At 36.3% G+C, this 22,077-nt stretch overlaps 3 protein-coding genes across 3 annotated transcripts; 1 reads left to right on the forward strand and 2 right to left on the reverse strand.

The window, feature by feature from the left end:
• Positions 1–1,377: 1,377 nt before the first annotated feature.
• Positions 1,378–2,534, reverse strand: LOC147490570 (uncharacterized). The gene is made up of 4 exons (XM_086565798.1): positions 2,370–2,534; positions 2,159–2,274; positions 1,718–2,074; positions 1,378–1,575 (listed from the first exon to the last, which is right to left on the reverse strand). The coding sequence occupies exons 1-4, from the start codon at positions 2,503–2,505 to the stop codon at positions 1,513–1,515; spliced, it is 672 nt and encodes a 223-aa protein (XP_086421924.1). The 5' UTR covers positions 2,506–2,534; the 3' UTR covers positions 1,378–1,512.
• Positions 2,535–3,602: 1,068 nt separating this feature from the next.
• LOC147490571 (G-box-binding factor 4-like) lies at positions 3,603–8,875 on the reverse strand. The gene is made up of 4 exons (XM_086569084.1): positions 8,636–8,875; positions 8,472–8,543; positions 7,117–7,146; positions 3,603–4,194 (listed from the first exon to the last, which is right to left on the reverse strand). Exons 1-4 carry the CDS (start codon positions 8,858–8,860, stop codon positions 4,108–4,110), a joined length of 414 nt encoding a protein of 137 aa, XP_086425210.1. The 5' UTR covers positions 8,861–8,875; the 3' UTR covers positions 3,603–4,107.
• A 2,193-nt stretch (positions 8,876–11,068) lies between these two features.
• Positions 11,069–21,626, forward strand: LOC147490572 (exocyst complex component SEC5A-like). The gene is given in 22 exon segments (XM_086566869.1): positions 11,069–11,439; positions 11,720–11,871; positions 11,956–12,050; positions 13,261–13,455; positions 13,943–14,070; positions 14,156–14,314; positions 14,816–14,920; positions 15,466–15,540; positions 15,683–15,817; positions 15,932–16,039; positions 16,041–16,121; positions 16,947–17,090; positions 17,884–18,010; positions 18,095–18,305; positions 18,613–18,728; positions 18,832–19,072; positions 19,426–19,519; positions 19,860–19,937; positions 20,050–20,106; positions 20,266–20,415; positions 20,573–20,788; positions 21,226–21,626. Coding segments are annotated over 22 exon segments (3,222 nt in total). The 5' UTR covers positions 11,069–11,100; the 3' UTR covers positions 21,442–21,626.
• The last annotated feature ends 451 nt before the right edge of the window (positions 21,627–22,077 follow it).

Raw genomic sequence — 22,077 nt, forward strand, 5'->3', positions numbered from 1 at the left:
AGAAGTACTTGTGTTGCACTTATCCCATGGCATGTTCTACAAGGCATTTGAGTCAGCCGAAAGTTGCCAAAAATGAAGGTTTGTTCTTAACTACTCATACGTCGAGGTTGGTTTCACACTAGACCTGATCATGAATCACCCAGATCTTGGTACTGTATTATTGAAGCCACCTTTAGTTAGCTAATTAGGTTGCAATATTGCTGAAACCTCTAGTTGTTTTTTCCCTTCAATTTCTGAGCTAGAACCAAACTTTAGACAATCTCCAATATTGAATTAGACAATCTTTAGGGGTGCAAGATACAGATGTTAAGAAAGAACTTATAAAGGTGGTTGCGAGGAGATGATCAACCTTAAGGAGTTAAGGTTATTGACACTTGACAGACATCAAAGACAATAAGATGATCACCTACTAATTGCCAGTACCTAATAAAAATCCAGCATTCAGCATATAACTCGCGTGCATGTGATTTCAAATTTTCAATATTTTCATAATACCTCATTCTACTCTAGGTACTGAGCTCGTGCTCTTGTATACTTCACTTCATTTGTCTTTGACAGTTCGCATGCTTTACCTCATTCTATAAATGTGAAAGTTAGTTGTCCAGCCCACTGTGAGACACAGACACTATGATCCCGTGGCCTTAGCACAATAACACTAAACATTATTAAAAACTACGAGAGCATTAGACATTCCTATCGTGTTAAAAACTTTAGCCAGAGGTTCCTTTTTGACAACCTAATCACTTCAAATAGGCTCACTCCCAATTACTTCGAAGCCAGAATAGCCAGTACATACATAGAAATATGGAATGATTCCCACTGCCAAGAGAAATGATGGACGCAACTAACTTGTGAGGTGTGTACCCCCTCATTGACTTGCATTAGCATTACTATACTCTTAGCATTATAGCAATGAATCAACCATAATCATTCTATCTACGTAAGGTTTTGACGATGAGAATCATACAACTTGATACGAAATGAAGAACTCAAATAATGACCCTATTAAGAAATGGCTACATCATTACATCATTACAAATATAGCTATAAAATTATACTGTGTACAAATAAAGGAAGAAATGGCTATGAAATGACTCCAGACATAAAAATGCCTATAACTATTCTTTGGAGGGTCTACCGTCTACCAACAAAAAAGACATTCTCTACAAATAGTTACCAGTAAAGCTAGATTAGTCCTAGAGGTTTTTCAAGCCAACAGATTGATGGGAAAGAGGGAAAGAAAAAAATGGCCAAGGATAATTGATGGGATGTCAAAAGCATAGTAAAGATGCTCATGAAATGATTACAAAGTAAAAACAAGACTAATTTTAGTTATGATCTAAGCACATACTACACTATACTAGATACAAGGCAAAGTTGAAGGAATTCATGAGTTCTCACTCTAAAAGTTGAATGGATTACAAAATCACTTCTAAGTTCTAACTAGCTAGCTTTGTGACATAAAAACATATTCCAAGTTTCCAACTGAACCCAGCCCATCATATACAATTTTTAGTAAAGCATCATCCATACCATAAAACAGAGAAGAATTTGAAGTGAACGCAGCCCCACCATCTGCACAACCACCGAACAAAGAATCCAATGAAACTCCATTAATTCAAAAATTTTCATAACATTTCCCAAAAGAGGGACAAAAGACAAAGACCATCTAAAACATAAAAGTGAAAAAAAACAAAGCAAACTAGCACATGGATACCTGTACTACACCACTAGAAATGGGTAATGGGCTAATTGTGGCAGCATCAGTTTCACCAGTAGGCAGAGGAACAGCTGGATTACTGTTGATAAAAGGTATTCCACCACCTTTATCTGGCAATACAGGTTTAGTACTTGTTGGTGCTGGACTTGAACTTGGTTGAGGTGAAAGGAAACGCCACTGAGTTGCTGGAGTAGATGACACAAGCCCGCCAGAGCTTGGTGATGGAGCTTCCTGAGGTGCTAATTCTGGTGGTGTTAGAGATACCCTTATTGGAAGCTTGTCACCATCTCGACACGCTTTTAGAGAACCATTGTTGAATGAGAAGTAGAAGTAACCAGGGCGTGAGGGGTGCCACTAAACACACAGACACAGAGAAAAATGCTAGTTCAGCTAAATATTTGAAAATACTCAATTAAAGAAAAGGGGAAGAAATGATACCGTGAAGGAGTTGGAGTTGGGTTTAGTGAGAAGGATAGCTTGAGTGAAGTTGCAGACTTTGAAGGCTCTTTTGTTCTGGAAAATGTAGAGGTTGTAGTGTAGTTTGTGTCTGAAAACTGAAAGAGAGAACAAGAGACATGTCAGTTTTATTTTATAAGTGTGATAAGAAAAAAGAAAAAAAAAAAAAAAAAAAAAATGTTGTTTAACTTACTGATAGTGTCACCAACAAGTACACTGGGATTTTTCCACTCTGCAAGTCCATCTACAAGTATAGTTGTAGAAATAGAGGGTTTTAGAAGTAATGTGAAGAGAGAAAGGAGGAAGAGCATGGAGGATGAGGTCTCCATTGTTTTTCTCTTTGTATTCTAATTAAGCTGTTGCTGTTTTAAAATTTGTACTTTTATGTTTGAGTGAGATAGACTGCAGTAGGCCAACAGTGTCGGGTGTGTTTGGCTAGGGGAATGGGATAAATGCAGGACACAGGGAAAGATGGTCCTTGAAGCTTTTTGGAGACTGTGTTTTACAGTAAGAAAAGTGAAGTGATTTTGCTTTGCACAAGTTATTATATGAAATTAAATGTAAAAAGAGAACACATGGGTTGGGAAAGAAGGAAAAAGGATGGTAGGCAGTGATTATGGTTATTATTCTAAAATGATTAGGGAGATAATTGTTTAATCACAATTCACAACTGCAGATTTTTTTATCCTTTCTTTTTCTTTTGTGAACTTTATTGGTTCTGTGAGAGAGGGATCTTTAATAATTAATTATGTAACATAAATAACTCCAACAAGTATGTATATGTATGTGGCCTGGGGTTATCGGAAAAAAAAAAAGTATGTGGCCTAAATTTTAATGAAAGCATAGTTTGCACATCACTAATACTACACCAACCCACCCACTTATTTGAGCCTATTATTTAAACCATTGATTTAAGTTGATCATTAATCAGAGAAGTCATAGAAAACCATTGATCGCCCAAAGTCCTCATCATTGATTTCGACACAAACTTGAAATACGTTTATCCATATGTATTGGACTAAGAATAACAAACAATCTCAAGAGAAATGGACTAAGAAGACCCAGTGGCCTAAAGACCGCTGTTTGCACACCCAGCACAAATTATTGATGTATCAAAAGTCAACATCTGAGCACCATCGACACAAACTTGATCGTGGAGCCTGAAATCTCAATATCGTTTCTTCACATCCACATTGCTTGCTCTATGAGAGAGAAATGTGCTAAGAATAATATTTACTACAATCTACAAGGCGGGGCACAAGCATGCACCCTTCGGGTAGATTTTCCCAGAAAAGAAAAACGACTCAACAGACTTGTGGAGTAATTCATTCTCTTGCAACAGAGAGGAGTGGCACAACTGCCTAATTTCTAAGTGCGTTTCCAAGTTGAAAGTCGTGATAGCAGCATTAGTCATTCACGAGCATAATTCAGTAACAAAACTTTCCCTATTTCTCATAGAGCCGAAATAAAATAAATTGCAGAAACAAGACCATCAGCTATATATTGAGTTGATATACACAAAGTACTACAATATAGCATTACTATTCTATCAGGGCTACTCTAGTATATAAATCACATTAGTTCAAGCTTCTCCCCCTAATTGCAGCAGATGGGGTAACAGCTTTATGTAAGTGATAATGTTCTTTGTTTTTTCTTTTCTATTTCTATTTCTTCTTCATTCTTCACCAACTAGCATCAATAAAGCCTCATAAACTTGTCTGAGTACTATTTGAAGTGGGCTCCCAACAGCTTGTATAAAGAAAATTATCAGTTTCTTTCTTGCTAGTTTTTGTACTGAAGCTCTCTCTAAATAGTGTCTCCACTAAATCAAATTTCCAACTACAAGATTTTGCCATCTGTTTGTGCTGAATCGTGAGCTTTGAAGAATAACACTCCTTCCATCTCAAACTATTGGGGATAAAACAGAAGCTCTACCAATGTGCTGAGCAAGCTCTCCTAAGAACTTGTCGAGGTAGTGATTTTTGCTTTTCTTCAACTGGAATCAAACTTTCCATGAGCTGCAATCTTTAAAGAAGTCGATAGTTATCACAGAAAATTCAAGCATAATATTAGCTCATCTTCATACATTATATAACCTTTCAAACAATTGGTTTAGCAAATGCAATTAGGAAGGAGCCAGGTCAAACCGCTATAACACAACTTCATAGGCAAAACACAAAAAGTATAGCAACAAAGTAACACCAAAGAAGAGGGGCACAAGAATTCCAGAAAATGATTGACATAACACACAATGACAACATACTTGAAAACGGAACTAAGCATCTACATCATTTCTAGTGTGACAAGATCATAATGGCAAACTGATGTGAATCTAAAGAAACCCCCTTTCGAGAAATGATCAACATACAGAAAAAATAGTACTACAACAAGAAATTCATTTCAATCCAATTGAATAAAACTTACACCATAGATCAACATACAAATACACAATCATATTCCCTGTTAAGTAGGTACAGAGAAACACCGTGATGTTGCTATTTCACAACCTAGGTTAAAATGATCATATATATAACAAAATAATGGCATCACAAGTAAAGACAGATGCATCCCCAATTTGCTACAACTGAATATAAGCAGGACACGAAAGCAAAACACCCTATTCTACAGAAAAAAGAAACTTTGACGAATCACAAAATAACCATCAAGACAGATGTAAAGAGGCGCTATGCAAGCTGGATGAGATATCTTACAGTAAAATAACAACCAATACAACAAAGAAATACAAAGGGAAATGGCATTTCAAACCTCGAATCTATCTATGACCATCACGTGAATTATATCCTCCACGTAAACTAAAATTGGTCAAGAAAGTCATAATTGTTAACCATCAATGAGAACTCTGCTGTCACTAACAAAGGAGTTTTTTAAACTTCAACAACTTCTTACGCAATTCGAACCATGGTATATTCTTATATAATGAGCCCCTTCCCAATAAAGAATCATTAAGCTCCAGAATTTTTCCAAGGCTACCCCTTGTAATCCTCAAAACAGCCTGCTTACATAAATGTTTAAAACCCGAAGCAACTCCAATAACTCCTTGTTTTCGCTAGCATTACTGGTAGTCTGGTAAAAAAAAAAAAAAAAAAAAAAAAAAAAAAAAAAGGCAGGGAGAGTATATAACCCTATATTAACTAATAATTCTTGTACGAATTTTTTTTCCATATTCCAACACCCAATTCATACTTCTTCTATTATGAGACAGCATGATCCCATTATTCACTACTAATAACCTTGGAGTAAACCCAAGTTTTGGTGAGATTCAACTCAATGCCACCCAAGACCCAACTCAATTTGGGCTTCACAATGCAAGGGTCACATTGTCAATTTTAAGAATCCACCCAACATGCTATTGACTGGATGCAACATCCTTGAGATATGTAGAACAAAATCACACTCTAATTAGAACATAATACTAATCCTCTGAGAATCAATGGGGGCTATCCCTCAGAGAAAATAACAAAAAGTGCTTGAAGTTTTCAAAACTCCTGCAAAACCGTTCTAGTCAAAATTTGTCGGTCTAGCAGCCAATCACAAATCACCGGCTAAACCGTAAACCCCACATTTCTCTGATATGCATCAGGAATCTTATTAGGTGGAGGAGGATTGGTCAAGCTAAGTGGAGATGCTGTAGATGCAGCCATGTATACAAGTGATGTATATAAGCACACGAGAAACCAGAACAAGAAACTCCAGAACATAGAAAGAAAAGTATCAACTAACTTTGTATAACCAATATTAAGAAGACAGAGACCATCAAACGCTATGGTCAGTGTTAAACCGGCAAGATATAAAATATATAAGTCTATTAAATCATAAACAAACTAATCACCAGTACTGAGTAGTATCACAAATACAAGTGGTATTGAATGGATCATCGAGAAATCAAAAGGGACGGATGCGATAAAGATGCTTGAAGCTGATGTTCAATGGCTTTGTGTATGAGATCTGGCAAGAAAGGAATCAAGGGTGTTTCAGAATAAGCAGGCAGCAGCAGAGCACATAAGACAAGTGGTATTGAATGATATGGAAGACAAAGCTCTCGGAGCATGTCAGTATAAGATGAGTGAGGGGCCGAGTAGAACGCGACTGGAACAGATGTGGAGATTAGATATTGAAGTCGAGAGGAGGCAGGTCAGGTGGTGCAAATGGGAGAGAGATGGAGAAGATGTAAGTATCTTGAATACCGATGGGACATTGCAAGGTACGCGTGGAGGATGGTCAGCAGTGATAAGGAATCACAGTGAGAAGTTTTGGCGGCAGCAAAGGGAAGTACAGAGTTTAAAAAGCATCGCGAATAATCGAGCTACAAGGATTAATGCACGGACTCAAGTTGGCTGAAGGCCACAATGTAATGAGAATTAAAGCCCAGACGGACTCAAGTAATGTGGTCTCATTTCTGAAGGCCCAAAATCAATACCCATGGCAGGCAAAGAACATAATGGATGATATACACCACTATATAGGGAAACTGGAAGCATTTTCTATTGTCCATGTATATAGGGAAGCTAATAAGTTGGCAATATTCCTACTCTCAGCTTCATAGAGATAGTACCTAGTTCATTTTCTGAAGATGTTAAGAAAATTGTATATGAAGATGCTACAGGCAAGGAATATGCAAGAATGTAAAAGCTCTTATTATTTTATTTATGAAAGGGGTAAGGGACCCTCTAAAACCCCTGCTTACCTACCAAAAAAAAAAAAGTAGTATCACAAATCAAAGCATTCAAGAGAACTCTTCAGAATGGCCTATTAAACGCTCTTCACTAAACTGAAATCTAGTCTACCACTTCAGCTTAATAGAAATGTAATTCAAAACAAATTTCCAAAAAATATTCTTCAGCCTTTGAATCCTGTCGTGTAATTAAATCAGTCATAAACAGTGTAAAATAAAACATACAATTGGAATACACAACACTTACCTGGTTGTACCTCTCCCTGCTTCGCTCTGCCTGCAATTTAACACTTTTATTAGTTGACTATCTTCTCAAAAGCTCAAGATCCAGAACTGGATACATACACAAACAATTTGACAAAACATATCAAAGCACAAGTTGATGGAAATGTCAACAGCAATATGCATTACTGAATATCCAAATAAAAATATCACATAATGTAATCCATTGGTGACAAAACAAACAGCAACAATGCATTTAGAAACGACTCCAGGAATCAGTTACAGCAGAAGACCATTGAAGGACAAAAATGAATAATTTCTAAAGAAATATCATCACTACTGCGTGTCCTAGCATCCAGCCCACAGTGATTTCGCATGTGCTTGCATTGATTCAACCCCCAAAATAACTTGGACAGTTGGGTGTGGGGGTGGGACTGCTCTTCCATGTATAGTAGATGTCACATACACAATAGCCAACACATTCAAAATCCCTTTTTCGTGTGAGTGTGTAGGGTAGGGGTCAGAGGGGAGTTGTCTGTAGTATTAGAACTCATTTTATAATACATAAAACGACTGTTCTCAACAAATAAGAAAATCATAAACATATGCACTTTGTACTGTGTTTGATTAAGTGTGTGTACCTAGTGTTCTAATTATAGCTAATCGTTGGGAACAATAGAAAGCAAAGAAGTGAAAACAGATGCAATGAGTACTATTACAAAAATATTAGACCTACTAGAAAGTAGAAACAACAAAACTGAAGTTTTGAAACTTGAGAGACCCAAAGAAGAAAGATGACATAGTCATATGGGGAAATAAGATGTCCACCAATTAAATTGCTAAATGATCCCCGTTTTGCTGGTGAGAAAAAAAACATTTCTCTCATCCACTTATCTGCCTATCTTATGAAACAGTATAAAAACTCGTTCAAATATTACTATGAAGTTTTCCCATCCTCACAATAGACGAGGAATTTTTTCCAAAATACATTCTAATTTTGAATTCCCAAAAATGTTCCTGAGTGGAATCAGACACAATTGATGCATATAAGAAATTGCTCAACTCTAGTGAAAGACAAGACTTAGTTACCACGCGTAGATGAAAGTCAATCACAGTAAACTTTTTTAACTTCCACTCATAACCAGAAAGGATAATGCAAAAATAAAGTGAAAATTTCCTGAAAATCTAATGTTCAATTCACTTAGAAGGGATCAAACTGGACAGTAAATGACCCAATTTCTCTTGTTAACACTACTTCCACAGGGTTACATTACTTGTTTACTAAAATTCACACACTAAATCCCACTTCATAACTTATAAAACACAGTAATTGGTTTAAACTACAACTACCATAATAAAAAAATCCAAAACTAGTTTCACCTGTTCTTTTTGAAGTCGTGCATTTTCCTCCTCCAATTGTGTCACTAAGGATTCCAACTCCACCGTGTACGCCTAAACGCATAATAATAACAAAAAAAAAAATTAAATCAACTCTAAACAAACTAGTCCAATAAAAATCAATAAACAAATCATCCAAACTAGACCTGTTTCCTCTCCCTAGACCTAGCAGCAGACTCTCGATTCTTAATCATCCTTCTCTGTCTCTGTTGCGCAACTTTATCAATAGGTTCCAAAACCGCTCTTCTCTTCCCTCTTCCACCACCAGCTCTATCCCCACCATTTCCTAACCAAAGAATCGATCCCGAACCAGACCCACCACCTTCACCACCACCACCACCACCTCCTCCTCCTTTGTCGTGCAGCAGCATATCTAGTAGAATCCAAAAACCGGATCCACAACAAATCCATGTACCGGTCCAACCATTTGCGGTATCTTCATATCCTCCCTCTAACCGCTCCAGCTTTTAGTCAAAAACTCTTCTAAAGTCATTTCTCCTGATCTCCTCTAACCTTCCTATCTTCTTTTCTTCCTCTTCTTCTTCTTCTTCAATTCCATCCTCATTATTATTATTATTACTACCACCTGAAATCTCTTTCCACACTTCTTCAGCAGTCTTTGTACCAGTTTGTTGCAATTGTGATTCAAGTACTCCGTCAATAACTATGTCAGGTGGTGGTGGAGTTGACGGAGGTGGTGGATTTTCACCGTAAATGTTTCTAATTAATTCATCCATACTCATTGATCCGTAGTTTTAGTATCATTTGTTAGATCAATTGATGAATATGTACTCGTTGTTTTCTAGGTAGATCCGAATTGTTAGTCGATGATGTTGAAGACGCCATCACTTTTGATGACGCCATTTTTTATCTCCCTTTTCTAGGGTTAGGTTTTGAAATTTATTTATTTTTCAACACTTTCAATTCGAGTGCAGAGAATTTTTTTTTTTTTTTTTTTTGCTATAAATGGAAACCAGTTGCCGCTTATAAAGGGCCGGGTTGAGTCGGTAGAAATTTCTTACTGTGCTCTTAACTGGAGTAGATCGTCCTCAAGTGTATGTTTGATCTCTCTAGAATATTGGAGGGTTTGTTAGGTATGGTGGATGTATGCGTGTTGATTTTAGTTATGCCTGTCCTACTTTCGTGAAACAATTTAATCATGTAGACTAAATGTATAGAAATTTGTGCTAGTTGTCATGAGTCATGAGTGCACCACTCAAACTGCTCCAAAGCAACTCTTGAAACGACGTGCTCAGGTACAGTCGGTGAACATATTGGTGTACTAAAAAATCGATATATTTTTGGATATATTCGAAATAATTGATATATCCAAATTTTTGTGACCTGGTCAAAATTTTGTTTTTATATCGATATATAAAATATTATACCAGCATATATTGTTAAGCAAGGGAGGTTTGAAATTTAATGGGGAAGATGGAATGGGGGATGGTGAATAGATTGTGGAGATATAATTTAAAAGGTAGAAAAGAGAAACGTAAGGCGAAAATGAAGATTTTAGATGATTTAGGAAAGATTTAAACCAAAAAAGTTGGTTTTGTCCGCATAACCCCCTTCCTAAATGTTCGCTCATTTCACTTAATTATATCAAAAATATCAACAATATGTTGACCGTAAAATCAACATTATTTAGTCACCAGCCAACAATATCGGGTCACAAATTTTATATCAATATATCGATTCGATATATATTATTATATCAGAAATTTTGATATATATCAAAAAATATATATATTCAATATTCGTGATATATATCAAATATATCAATATCTATGATACCCAAAAAACGATATAATTATGATTTTGTTCCTTGCCCTCGAGACTCGAGTGGGTAATCCTACCGCACAAGGTTCCTGTTTGTTGCTTCTAAAGTCCTGACTGAGTCAAATCACAGATGAGTTAGATCCGAATCATCTTAGTGCAAAGGTATGTTTCGGTGGGCCAGGTGATAATATCAACCATGTCAAAGTTTGGTTGGACTGTTACGATTTGAAGTGGAGTGTTGAATGCCAGGGGTTATTAAAGTAAGTTTGAGGAGTTCTCCGCAAAAAGAGCATAATAATAATGGCTATTTCCTATATATTTTATACACCCTACATAGGTGATAACCATTTTTCTCGATATATATATATCAGATTTCCGATATATCGATGCTCTCCAGAATATAAATTGTTGACTTTGATCAATATTGTTGACTTTGGGCCGATATATTGTTAATATTTTCGATATAATAGACCTATATTTCGATATATTGATATACAAAACAAAATTTTTAGTGAGTGAAAAAAATGGATATATCCGATATTTCCAATATATCTAATATATATCAGTTTAGATAATTTATATATTCATCCATATCGATATTTTGGGCCTTGGAATGTTTACGGCATGCACTGAATATACTACTATCTGAGCCGTTTAGGTCAGGGAAAAATTAAAGGAAAAAACACGTTTTCCCGGTATTTCCAATGAAATATCGTAATTGTAAAATATCGTCCGGAGACTTGACGGTATTTCCCGGGAAAATACACCTCGTCCATGACTATTTATTTCTCTATCCTATAAACAGATCTGAAGAACGCAAGAAGAAGAAATGTCAAGCGATAGTGACGACATAGACGAAGATGAGTTATTACAAATAGCATTAAAAGAACAATCACAAAGAGATCTAAATTACCATAAACCCCCTCCTTCTTCTTCTTCTTCCTCCAAAACCAAAACCAAACCACTCGTTCAACCTCGTAAACCTTCCACAAAGATGCAACAGATAGATGACGATGATTCTGAAGTGGAGTTACTTAGTATATCATCTGGTGATGATGATTCTTCTTCTAATAAAGATCGTCGTCAACCTACTGGCAAGAAAAGAGAAGATGTTCGGAGTTGGGATGGTTCTGAACCTGATTGCTGGAAACATGTTGATGAAGCTGAGGTAATTTTTTTTTTTTTTTTTTTTTTTTTTTTTTTTAAATGAATGTGTTTAATAGATTAGTTAATTTAGATTTTGGATATCAAATTTGTTGAAGTGGTAATAGTGAGAGGAAGTAATGGTATGGGTGGAGAGGGAGGTGTTTAAAAAAAGAAATAATGAAAAATTAAACAATAAAAACTTTACTGTGCTGTTTTTCAGCTGAGGTAATTTTTTTTTTTTTTTTTTAATAATAAAATGTAACTTAAATTCATCTTGTTAAATTTACTGTGCTGTTTTTCAGCTTGGTAGAAGAGTACGTGAAATGAGAGAAACAAGAGCAGTGCCATTAGTTCAACAATTAGAACCGAAGGGAGTACCAGTTGCTCGAAAGGGACTTACCAATTTGATCTCCTTTCCTCGAGGGATGGAATGCGTTGATCCACTTGGACTAGGGTAAAGTTTTTTTTTTTTAATCTTGGTATTCTGTTACTCTGTCGTACTTTCAAAAGTCTTAACTTAATGTTGTATGTTAAACAGGATTATAGACAACAAATCATTGAGGTTGATAACTGAATCTTCGGAAAGTTCTCTTGCCAAGCTTGATAAGGAGTCTCTAGATAACAGCATTCGCGGTAATTCAGCTTGTAACATTTGAATCATTGATACTGTATTGTGATTTCTGTTGTTGTGTTTACTAATGGTTGCGTAAGTCTTTTTCTTTCTCTTATTATTATTATTATTATTATTATCATTGCTTCACCTGTAAAAGAAGATTTTTTTGCCAAGGTAAACATTGTAATCATAGAAGCTTAATGTCTCTATGTCTCTATCGATTTAGATATTTGGATTCTGTGGCATACTTTCTGACTCTCCCTCTCTCTTATTTTCTTTTTAATCTTTCTTTAGATCGATCTAATTAAAACTTGTTATTAAAAAGAAGAGCGGGAAGTATTTTCCTTTATAAGTACTGCCCACATCTATGTACTCTTTTGGTGACACTTTGACAATGATCCTACTTGAAAGTCAACACTAAGTAAAAAACCATGTTGGCGCATGTACAATAGTCTGGAAATATTCAAAATGCTGATATAATGTGTTACATAACAGGAAAGGGTTTTAGGAACTCAGCTAAGATTACGTTTAGCATGAAGTGTTGGTTTATATATGTCTTTTATGAAGTGAAATAGAATTAACTCTTTAGAAGCTTCCATCTTTTGGAATCTTCCACAATATCAAGTTTAAAAAATTTCGAAGAGTGGACGCTCAAGTCTAAAAGTTGCAGCTCAATCTGCATTGTAAAGCCTTGTGGTTTGACACCTCTCTCCTTCACGCATCCACACTCTGAGTTTTTAAATTTGGATAACATGTACCAAAAATTGGTCAAGGACTAACTATCGACAGTGCCTTTATGTTATGTCGCACCTGTTTCTTATATATTACTAGTGAAATCCATTCATTTCATAAATTGAGCCTTAACATCTTGAACAGGCTCCATGCCATCACGTAAGACATCATTTGGTGGATTTTCTTTGACAAGCAGATCATCTTGTCAATTGGCCCAGAGTCTGCTCTGGATGATAGGAGGCATATAAGTTCCATATTTGGAATCATGCTTCCCTGACAAATCATGTTGGAGAAGAAATCCTTTAGAGGCGGGCGGCTGTGTTCAGGCTTGGCCCACAAGTGATTATGTAACTCATGACTCTTCGAGTTTTTATCATCTCTAAATCTTTTCATTTCCTCCTTGAACATTGTTTGAAACTTGTTGGTTGTGAACAGGCTGTTTTTTTTTATCTAGTAGGTGGATAGCTATTGAGTTATTTATTTTTTATCTTTTTGCAGAGAAATTAGTATTTGTCTCTGAGAAATTCGATCCAAAGCTATTCTTGTCAAGGATACACCAAAATACATGTGCAGCAGATTTAGAAGCTGGTGCGCTTGCTTTAAAAACTGATCTCAAAGGAAGGACTCAACAAAAGAAGAGATTAGTTAAAGAAAATTTTGATTGTTTTGTTTCTTGCAAAACTACTATCGATGGTATGGTACAACTTTGACCTGCATAATTATTTTCTTTCATTCAGCCTCGTACTGCTTTCTTTTGTAAAGTGCTTGTTATAGCTTAGTATGCTTATCAGTGTTTAAAGTTACAAGAGTGTGCCTTTTAAAGTTTGACTTGGTCAAGTTAAATCAAGATTACACTAAGCAATTAATATGCTTATAGTCATTATACACTGGGGGATGGCAAAGGGACTGGCCAATGCCCGGTTTAACTTTGTCAGACTACACTTCTACTCTGAGTACTCAAATCTTTTATAAAAATTTCAACGAAGTTCATTGGTTTTAAGTTATTTATCTACTGATAGGGGGAGGCGGTCAGGGATGTACATGATCATGCAAATGTGGGTCATGGTGGTGGGACAAATTTAAATACTTGTATTTGAACCTACGGTTGTTGGTGGAATTATATTTTATTGTATTAGTTGCTTCTGGTTTATAACTTACTTTATCATTTGGTTGAAAACAGACATTGAGTCAAAGTTGAAGCGGATAGAGGAGGATCCTGAAGGTGCAGGAACTGCTCACTTGTATAATAGTATACAGAGTGTGAGTTCACTTGCAAACCGTGCATTTGAACCTCTATTTGAGAGGCAGGTTGGACTACATGCAATTTTGAATATAAAACTTTACGATAAACTTAATTAGATTATGTTGATGTTTTTAGGTGATATAAATGCAGGCTCAAGCTGAGAAGATCAGGTCGGTTCAAGGAATGCTCCAGAGGTTCAGAACACTATTTAATTTGCCAAGTGCAATTCGTGGGAACATTAGCAAGGGTGAATATGACTTAGCTGTCAGGGAATACATGAAAGCAAAGTCAATAGTTCTGCCTTCTCACGTATGTAACAGTGCCTTCCATTTTACCTTTTACATTAGTATGGCTTTCATTATTAATTGTTAAGTAGACACTTGAGCCCATGTTCACCACACTAAGAGAGTCTTTTTCCCCACCTAATCTTTCAGTCTAGCTTATGTACTATACAAACCCTGCAGTAAAAATGTGTGTCTTTGAGGATGCTGTTCTAGCTTTTAGTTTATCTGCCCTCATGTTGCATCCCTCTTTGAAATTATAATTGAGATGTCCAGTGGCATACTGGTCAAGTGTTGGGTTGGATTTCCACTTTCCTGAAATATAGGTAATTTAAGGGGTTTGGGAGTAAAGTTCCAACTATAAAAAAAAAAAAAAGGTTATCTGTGATATTTACCGATTGATCAGTCACTGATTTATCAAGATGTTTGAAGCACATGCATTCTTAAAACTTAAGGCGCTCTTTGATTAACTGTCACAGCTTTTTTACACAACTTATTTGGATCATGGAGAATTATCTTATACTTTCAGGTGGGAATACTGAAACGTGTTCTTGAGGAGGTGGAGAAAGTGATGCATGAGTTCAAAGGCATGCTTTATAAGTCAATGGAAGATCCAGAAATAGACCTAGCAGATGTAAATCTCATTCTCTGTTCCCCTTATTTGCAATTTTAATGTCATGTTTTGCGACTTGATGTTGATGCATGTAGAATTTTAACTGTCCTGTTTAATGTTTATCCTATTTCCGCATCAGTTCACTATCTGTTGATGACAGAGACCTGTAATGAGACAATAATGAAACCTCATAGTTGTTTACAACTCCCACTTTGAATCTCATGGCACTCTTATTAGCCTGGGGTCCTGGACTTTGTATTTATGCAACATTTACTAATTCCTTCTGAAAATCAAATAGGATTATCCTTGTAGAGTTTTGGAGTTTTCAGAATGTGAATTTGAGTAAAGTGATTCTTATGTCCGACTCATCAAATTTGTGTCCATTTTCTAGTAGTAGTTGCTTCTAAAATGTGAATTTGGGTCAAGTGATTCTTATGTCCGACTCATCAACGTTGCGTCCATTTTCTAGTAGTAGTTGCTTCCAACTCCAAGGCATATTCATTCTTGCCCGTACTACTTATTCTGTGTTTTTTTATGCTGCTAACCTATGCAGTATTCTTTCTTAGCTTGAAAACACTGTGCGGCTGTTGTTGGAGTTGGAACCTGGGTCTGACCCAGTTTGGCACTATCTTAGTATACAGGTCAGCAATCTTTCATAGCTGCTTATGCATTTAAGAACCCATGTCTTAAAAATGTTATTTTATCAAATATCTGGTCTTTCAAGGCTTTTCTGTAATTTTATAGATCCCTTCACTTTCATCCAATTTACCTTTTTTGGAGCAGAATCACAGGATTCGAGGTTTACTTTCGAAAGATGCACAATGGATCATGAAGCGGATGGAAGCTTTGCATAATAAAATCCTTGGAAAGCTTTTGGATGCAAGGTGGAGGCAAATCCAACAAGATTCAAACGGTTCTGTATGTGTAACCAACATAATTTAACTAACTTGGCAGTTAGTGTGAAAGCCTTGAATTGTCCATCTCATTATGATTTAAAAGTTATTAATACTTGGTCTCTTACATTGTAATCAGTCAGATGTCGACTATTCCTTTTCTGGGGATAGTCACTTCCCAGTGGACAGACAGCCTGTAGATTTGAATGGTGAAGAAGTGGATGCTCTCAGAGGAAGGTATATCCGGAAGGTTAACATCTGTACTTATCCATCATATACCAGCCTTCTGGAAGGTTGCCCTTTCTGTGTTCAGTGGGAAGTTTGCCAAGGTAAGGTATTTCTCTCTACTATGTCTAGATTGTCACATTGCCATGCCAAAGTGTCCTTCAAAATTATCTTAGGATGTTTATATATATTCCTTCAAATATATATATATATATATATATATATATATATATATATATATATATATATATATATATATATATATGCACAACATATGTAATCCAAGGTGGTCAATAGCATTTAAAGAAGCTTAACAATTATGGGTTCCTTTAAATGCTTGAGAATGCTTCCTTCGCACAATTCAACACATGCTCACCATCACTCTTCTAGACTTCTAATCTTCTCTATACATGCGTGTTAATTTCTACCTCAAATTTGCTATCCTGGTCACATACTTCGTATTCAATTATACAAAGGAACAAGATTTGTGTATGTGTGTTACGTACAAGAAACTCAACTGTACAAAGGAATATGAGAATCTTTTGCTCTAGCATTTCGTGCTCATTGAGTTGGATACTAATTGGAATTTTACATGTGGGTATCGTTACTTGAATTCAAGCTTAGTACTTGTTATGATTCTCTATCCACTTCATGTTCTTCGGTGCTCTTTTTTAACTTGTATTTCCTTGAGGAAAATTTTACATATTATGCACTTCCTTGAGGAAAAGTTTACATATTATGCACTTGTGTAGAGTTATATCCTTTCAAGCATGACCAGTGGATTATTCATTATTATGGTATCCATGGAAAACTTATATCCGCTTCTTTCTTCTAAGCCTTCTTTCTTGCCCTACAGTACTAGTATTTGCTTCTTTTTCACTTAAAAACCTATGACCTTCATTATCAATCTCTAATATCTTTTGTGGTAGTCATCCCAAGTTGCTGCTGAAGCAAATGTTAAAGCAGCTGTAAATAAGACAGACGAGAAAGTTGGTGACGTGAAATATTCAAATCATTCTCTGGATGAAGTTGCTGGAATGATACGGACTACTATATCTGCATACGAAGCTAAGGCGAGTATACTCTCTCCATTCATACTAGACATGAAGGGGTAGCCCGTAGGTGGGACAAGTTTGAATAATCTTGACCTATGATATTCCGATTAGCAGTGTACTTTTCCTCAAGCACTGTACTTTGTTCTACGTCCCGACGTGTTACTTTTCCTCTTCACTTGCAAAAGAAAACAAAGTACTTTTAGTAGTGACTGAAAAACACTAGACGGTTGATTTTCTTATTTTTATTTTCATTTCTATTTTTTTTAAGAGATCTTCAAGTAAACATTTCCCTATAGCCCTAATTTGGTTTTCTTTATCCCTTTTGGGACTTTTGGTTGGGCTTCTTTACCCCTGATCCTCCCAGTCAGCCCAGCCAGTTTCCTAATTGATTAGAGGCCTAGGAGAGACGCCGAGGTACCACCTAGCCGGTTGTTATAGGACTGGCTATTACTGTACCGAATCTGCAGTACAGTCTATTGCTTCATCTAAAGGTTTGACTGGTCTAAATTAATTCAAAATATAGACTGACCCTCGAATAAATGTGCTTATTGCCTCTAAATGCATTCAACATCCTACTCCAAAGTCCAAACATACTGTTATACACATATTTTGTGTTCAACAACCATTATTATCTTGTATATGTTCTGTTTATCTTCTATTAACAAATATGATTGCTTCCCAAGAGTCAATTACTTGACTCGAGTCTGGTGCGGTTTTGATGGTATACCTTGAATTTCCTGCATAGCTTAGTTACTTTTGTTCGAGTCATTTAGTTAGACAGATAGAAATTAATTCAAGTTAGCTCTTGCAGATTCATAGTACGTTTCATGATCTTGAAGAGACTAATATTCTCCGTCCATACATGAATGATGCCATAGAAGAAATATCTAGAGCATGCCATGCCATTGAGGGGAAGGAGTCCGCTCCTCCCAGTGCTGGTATTTACCTTAGCTTTTAGCTTTTAACTTGATCTCTCTTTTCATTGACTTAAGTTTGAAAGCATTTTTTTTTGTCTGAGCCAGTTAGGAATTTACGCACACTCCACTTTGAAATCACAAAGATGTACATATTAAGGCTATGTTCTTGGATGCGGGCTACAACAGAAGAAATATCAAACGATGAATCATGGATCCCAGTATCCATTCTTGAAAGGAACAGATCTCCATACACAATTTCTATATTGCCTCTGGAGTTCCGTACTATGATGATTTCTGCAACGGACCAGATCAACTTGTAAGTTTTCAAGCTCACTGTTGCATAACTGCATAAGTATGTTCACTCTCGCTCTTTTAGAGTCCATCTTGGATCAGTTGTTCCCATTGATGTATCGTTCCGCATGGCATCTCCGCCTTTCAACAATTTTCTTATGATATTCAGATATTGCTGTTTTTCTAAAAAAGAAAAAGTTATTGTACTTTTGATTGATAAACTATTGAGATATTAAAATACATAATAAGTAGAAAAACAAAAATATAATTACAATGTTGCGTGAGTCTTGTTATGTCGTAATGCATTCGTCTCTAACTATTGTTTATTCCAGGATGGTTCAGACTCTAAGAAGCGAGGCTGCAAAGTCGGAGGACATGTTCATACAACTTCAAGAAATTCAAGAATCTATCAGGCTTGCATTTTTGAACTGTTTCCTGGATTTTGCAGGTATAGAATGGTATAGTCACAGTCCCTGATTACGCAGTTTAGCCTGAATTATTTTTTTCTTCAAGTATTGAGTATGTGTGTTTGTTATGTGCTCATCAATCAGGTTATCTAGAGCTTAAATTGGTGGTGAACTTAGTCAGAATAAATCGAACAAAGGACATTTCATCCTTGCAAAATGGACATTCTGAAGAGCCTGAAGGAAATACATGTGGTCTTCACCCTGGGAGTGTTATCAGTGATCCACACCAAAAGTTATTAATTGTTTTGAGTAACATTGGTTACTGCAAAGACGAACTATCTTATGAGCTATACAACAAGTACAAACATATTTGGATGCAGTCAAGGTGAATACTAGTAGTTTTTCTCTCATTGCTCCCTCATTCCTACTTTAGTTTGGGTGAAAGCCAAGTTCCTCAATTTGTAAAACTTAATCTGAAACCGAACCTGCATGCTACTGTGGTGGAATCCATTTACTCAAATTTCTTGCTTCAAGCACCAAATTATATACTAGTTTACTTTAGAAATAAGTTAGTGATACAAAGGGATACGAGTACTGAGCCATTCACACCAAGCTTTAAGCATTTCTATCATATCATTTATCATCTTAGATGCCTATTTCACTATCTGAGTTGCTTGATTTTGAAATCAACTAATAAGTAATAGAAGTTTTGCACATTTCTTTTTGTTTTTGTTGCAGGGTAAAGGACGAAGATGATACTGATATACGTGATCTAGTCATGTCTTTCTTGGCACTTGAAGAAAAAGTACTTGCACAGTATACTTTTGCTAAGGTATAGTATAACTTGCGTCATTGATGTATTGACTATTGACTGTATTCAAAAAATGTTGGTTGTCGAGAGTATTCTTCCTCTTCTTTGTCAGCTGTGTATAGGAACAATGCAAAGACTGTAGATAAATTTGCTTGTAGCAAATTGAATTGTCTGTGAAGTGTTAAGCAATACCATTCACCAAATGCTTATTTAATGTGTCAAAAGCTTGAAGGAGGCACAAGCTTCAGCCATCTGGTGGAGCTTGAGAAATCTATTTCTTTCATTCATTGCATACTTTATAGCTGTGCTTTGCTAAGTTGTTTGTAACAATTTGACATGAGAGTCTTGTGCTTTCCATCAGGCAAACGTCATCAGAGTGGCCGCTGTAAACTATCTACTGGATGCTGGGATTCAATGGGGAGGAGCACCTTCTGTCAAAGTATGAGCAGATAAAGTCACATAAGTTGGCATTTTAGTTTGAATTCTCTCTAAATCAAACTCGTCTATACAATTGTAACTTCTTTTCTAATGAAAATTGATATATCTGGTAGGGTGTACGAGATGCTGCCGTGGAGTTACTGCACACCCTTGTTGCTGTGCATGCAGAGGTACTCTCTCTCTCTTCCCCCCCTCCCGCCCGCCCTGTTCCTTTTGCTTCCAACAGTGGTAAACTGATATGCGTAACGTATGTATTTCATGTGCAAAAATTGATAAATTAAAGTTATTCTTCTTCTTCTTGCCATGTCTGCTTTGCATTTTTTTTTCAGGTCTTTTCTGGTGCCAAACCCCTGTTGGATAAAACTTTGGGCATTCTTGTGGAAGGCTTGATTGATACGTTTCTTAGTCTTTTCCATGAGAACGAAGCCAAAAATCTCAAGTCATTGGACCCAAATGGTTTCTGTCAGCTCATGCTTGAGGTGAAGTTATGCTATGCACTCAGGCTTTCCTCGGTTTCTTGCATTAATTATAGAATATTTCTGTGTTAAGCTCCGACTAAAAAAGAATAAAAATTACTGCAAGCAAATGTCAGGCATGGTTTCTAAACGGATGAATTGTTGACATGTTCTTTTGCAGCTTGAATATTTCGAGACTATACTAAATCCGTATTTTACACCTGATGCAAGTGAGTCTCTCAAGTCTTTGCAAGCAGTGTTGTTAGAGAAAGCCTGTGAGAATGTGACGGAAATTTCAGAAAATCCTGGGCATCATCGCCGTCCAACTCGTGGGAGTGAGGAAGCAGTTGCTGATGATAGACACCAAGGGATGAGTGTGTCACCGGATGACTTAATAGTAAGACTTCTCCTGTAATCACTCTTTCACTTGTTCTCTGATATTTTAAGAATGAGTAAATATGATCATATTAGGTTAACAAGATACATGTGTAAAGGGCTTCAAAACCACTGAACAGTTGGTTCCTATGGGGTTAAACCTAAATTGTGTCCATAGGATGAGTTTAGCCTGTAATAATCATCTTTTCGGAAATATAAAAAATTAAGGTATATTATCAAATACAATAGGTATTTGTGTGTCCAACATGGACACGTGGATACGCATCCGATTACTTTTGAAATATGGAGTGTCCATGCAACATACTTAGGATCCAAGTCTTCGTGGATCCAACCTCCTTGAGTTTTATGCCCAAGTTATTGAAGAGGGAGTGGAGATATATTTCCCCTCCACTACAATATTCTTTACCCCCTGTTAAATTAGCTCCATGTTTGCTTCAGGCACTTGCACAACAGTATAGCACAGAACTGCTCCAAGCTGAGCTCGAGAGGACACGGATCAATACTGCATGTTTTGTGGAGTCTATTCCATTAGACTCGGTTCCTGAACCCGTTAAATCTGCTTACTCTAATTTTAGAGGAACAATGGATTCTCCAAGCTTCAGAGGATCACAGCCAGTTGGGTCCCCAGGGTTTTCAAGGCAAAGACGCAGATGACGGCAATTGTTATTCTTTATTGGTTGATGTATCTGTGTTGTAATAACTCATCATGAAAATATAAGCTTATTTTTCATTTATTGTAGTTGTTTCTAGTTTTACAATACTACGAATGCATTGATTTCTTAGAATATTTTTTCAAATGAACCAAAAAAAGAAAAGAAAAGAGAGTTGTTTGCTATTTAGTCGTGCTTGTGAAGTGTGCCTGTATTAGCATACGTAGTGATGCATTTGAAAGCTCTTGTTTATGGAGAGGACGTTGATTACCAATTGCTTATCCATAGAAAAGTTTTGTTGTTTTCGTCAACTGTATCTATAAGTTTTGTGGGATATGTTGTACGCCAAGATTCGAACCATTGGGTTTGGTTAACTGATTTTGCCGCAGGTCCGAAAAGGTTTCTTTGGTATGACCAATGATTAGTGGTCCTGTGAAATACACGGCAGCCATAACTGTAGCAGTCCCATGCTTCTGCTTGCAGCGTTTGAATAATGCCCTAAACATATATTGAACCAGGCGATGTTGGTTCTACTGGATATCTCAATCCTTTCTCCTAGTGATATTCGATTGTCTTGGCTTAGAGAAACCAATTTAGACTGGCTTTGAACAATTTGAAATGGGAAAATGTCCAATATTGT

The sequence above is a fragment of the Coptis chinensis genome, chromosome 6 (genome assembly GCF_015680905.1).
Source record: "Coptis chinensis isolate HL-2020 chromosome 6, ASM1568090v1, whole genome shotgun sequence".
Taxonomy (NCBI): domain Eukaryota; kingdom Viridiplantae; phylum Streptophyta; class Magnoliopsida; order Ranunculales; family Ranunculaceae; genus Coptis; species Coptis chinensis.

Bases quoted from the DNA above. Each gene is read 5' to 3' on its own strand.
- LOC147490570 (XM_086565798.1), bottom strand. From the start codon at position 2,505: ATGGAGACCTCATCCTCCATGCTCTTCCTCCTTTCTCTCTTCACATTA. The intron at 2,075-2,158 runs GTATCATTTCTT...CTGTGTGTTTAG, and splicing joins CCAACTCCAACTCCTTCACG to TGGCACCCCTCACGCCCTGG. The intron at 1,576-1,717 runs GTATCCATGTGC...GTGGTTGTGCAG, and splicing joins TTTCTAGTGGTGTAGTACAG to ATGGTGGGGCTGCGTTCACT.
- LOC147490571 (XM_086569084.1), bottom strand. From the start codon at position 8,860: ATGCTGCTGCACGACAAAGGAGGAGGAGGTGGTGGTGGTGGTGGTGAA. The intron at 7,147-8,471 runs GTGAAACTAGTT...GTTAAATTGCAG, and splicing joins CACGACTTCAAAAAGAACAG to GCAGAGCGAAGCAGGGAGAG. The intron at 4,195-7,116 runs GTAAGTGTTGTG...TAAAGATTGCAG, and splicing joins GCAGGGAGAGGTACAACCAG to CTCATGGAAAGTTTGATTCC.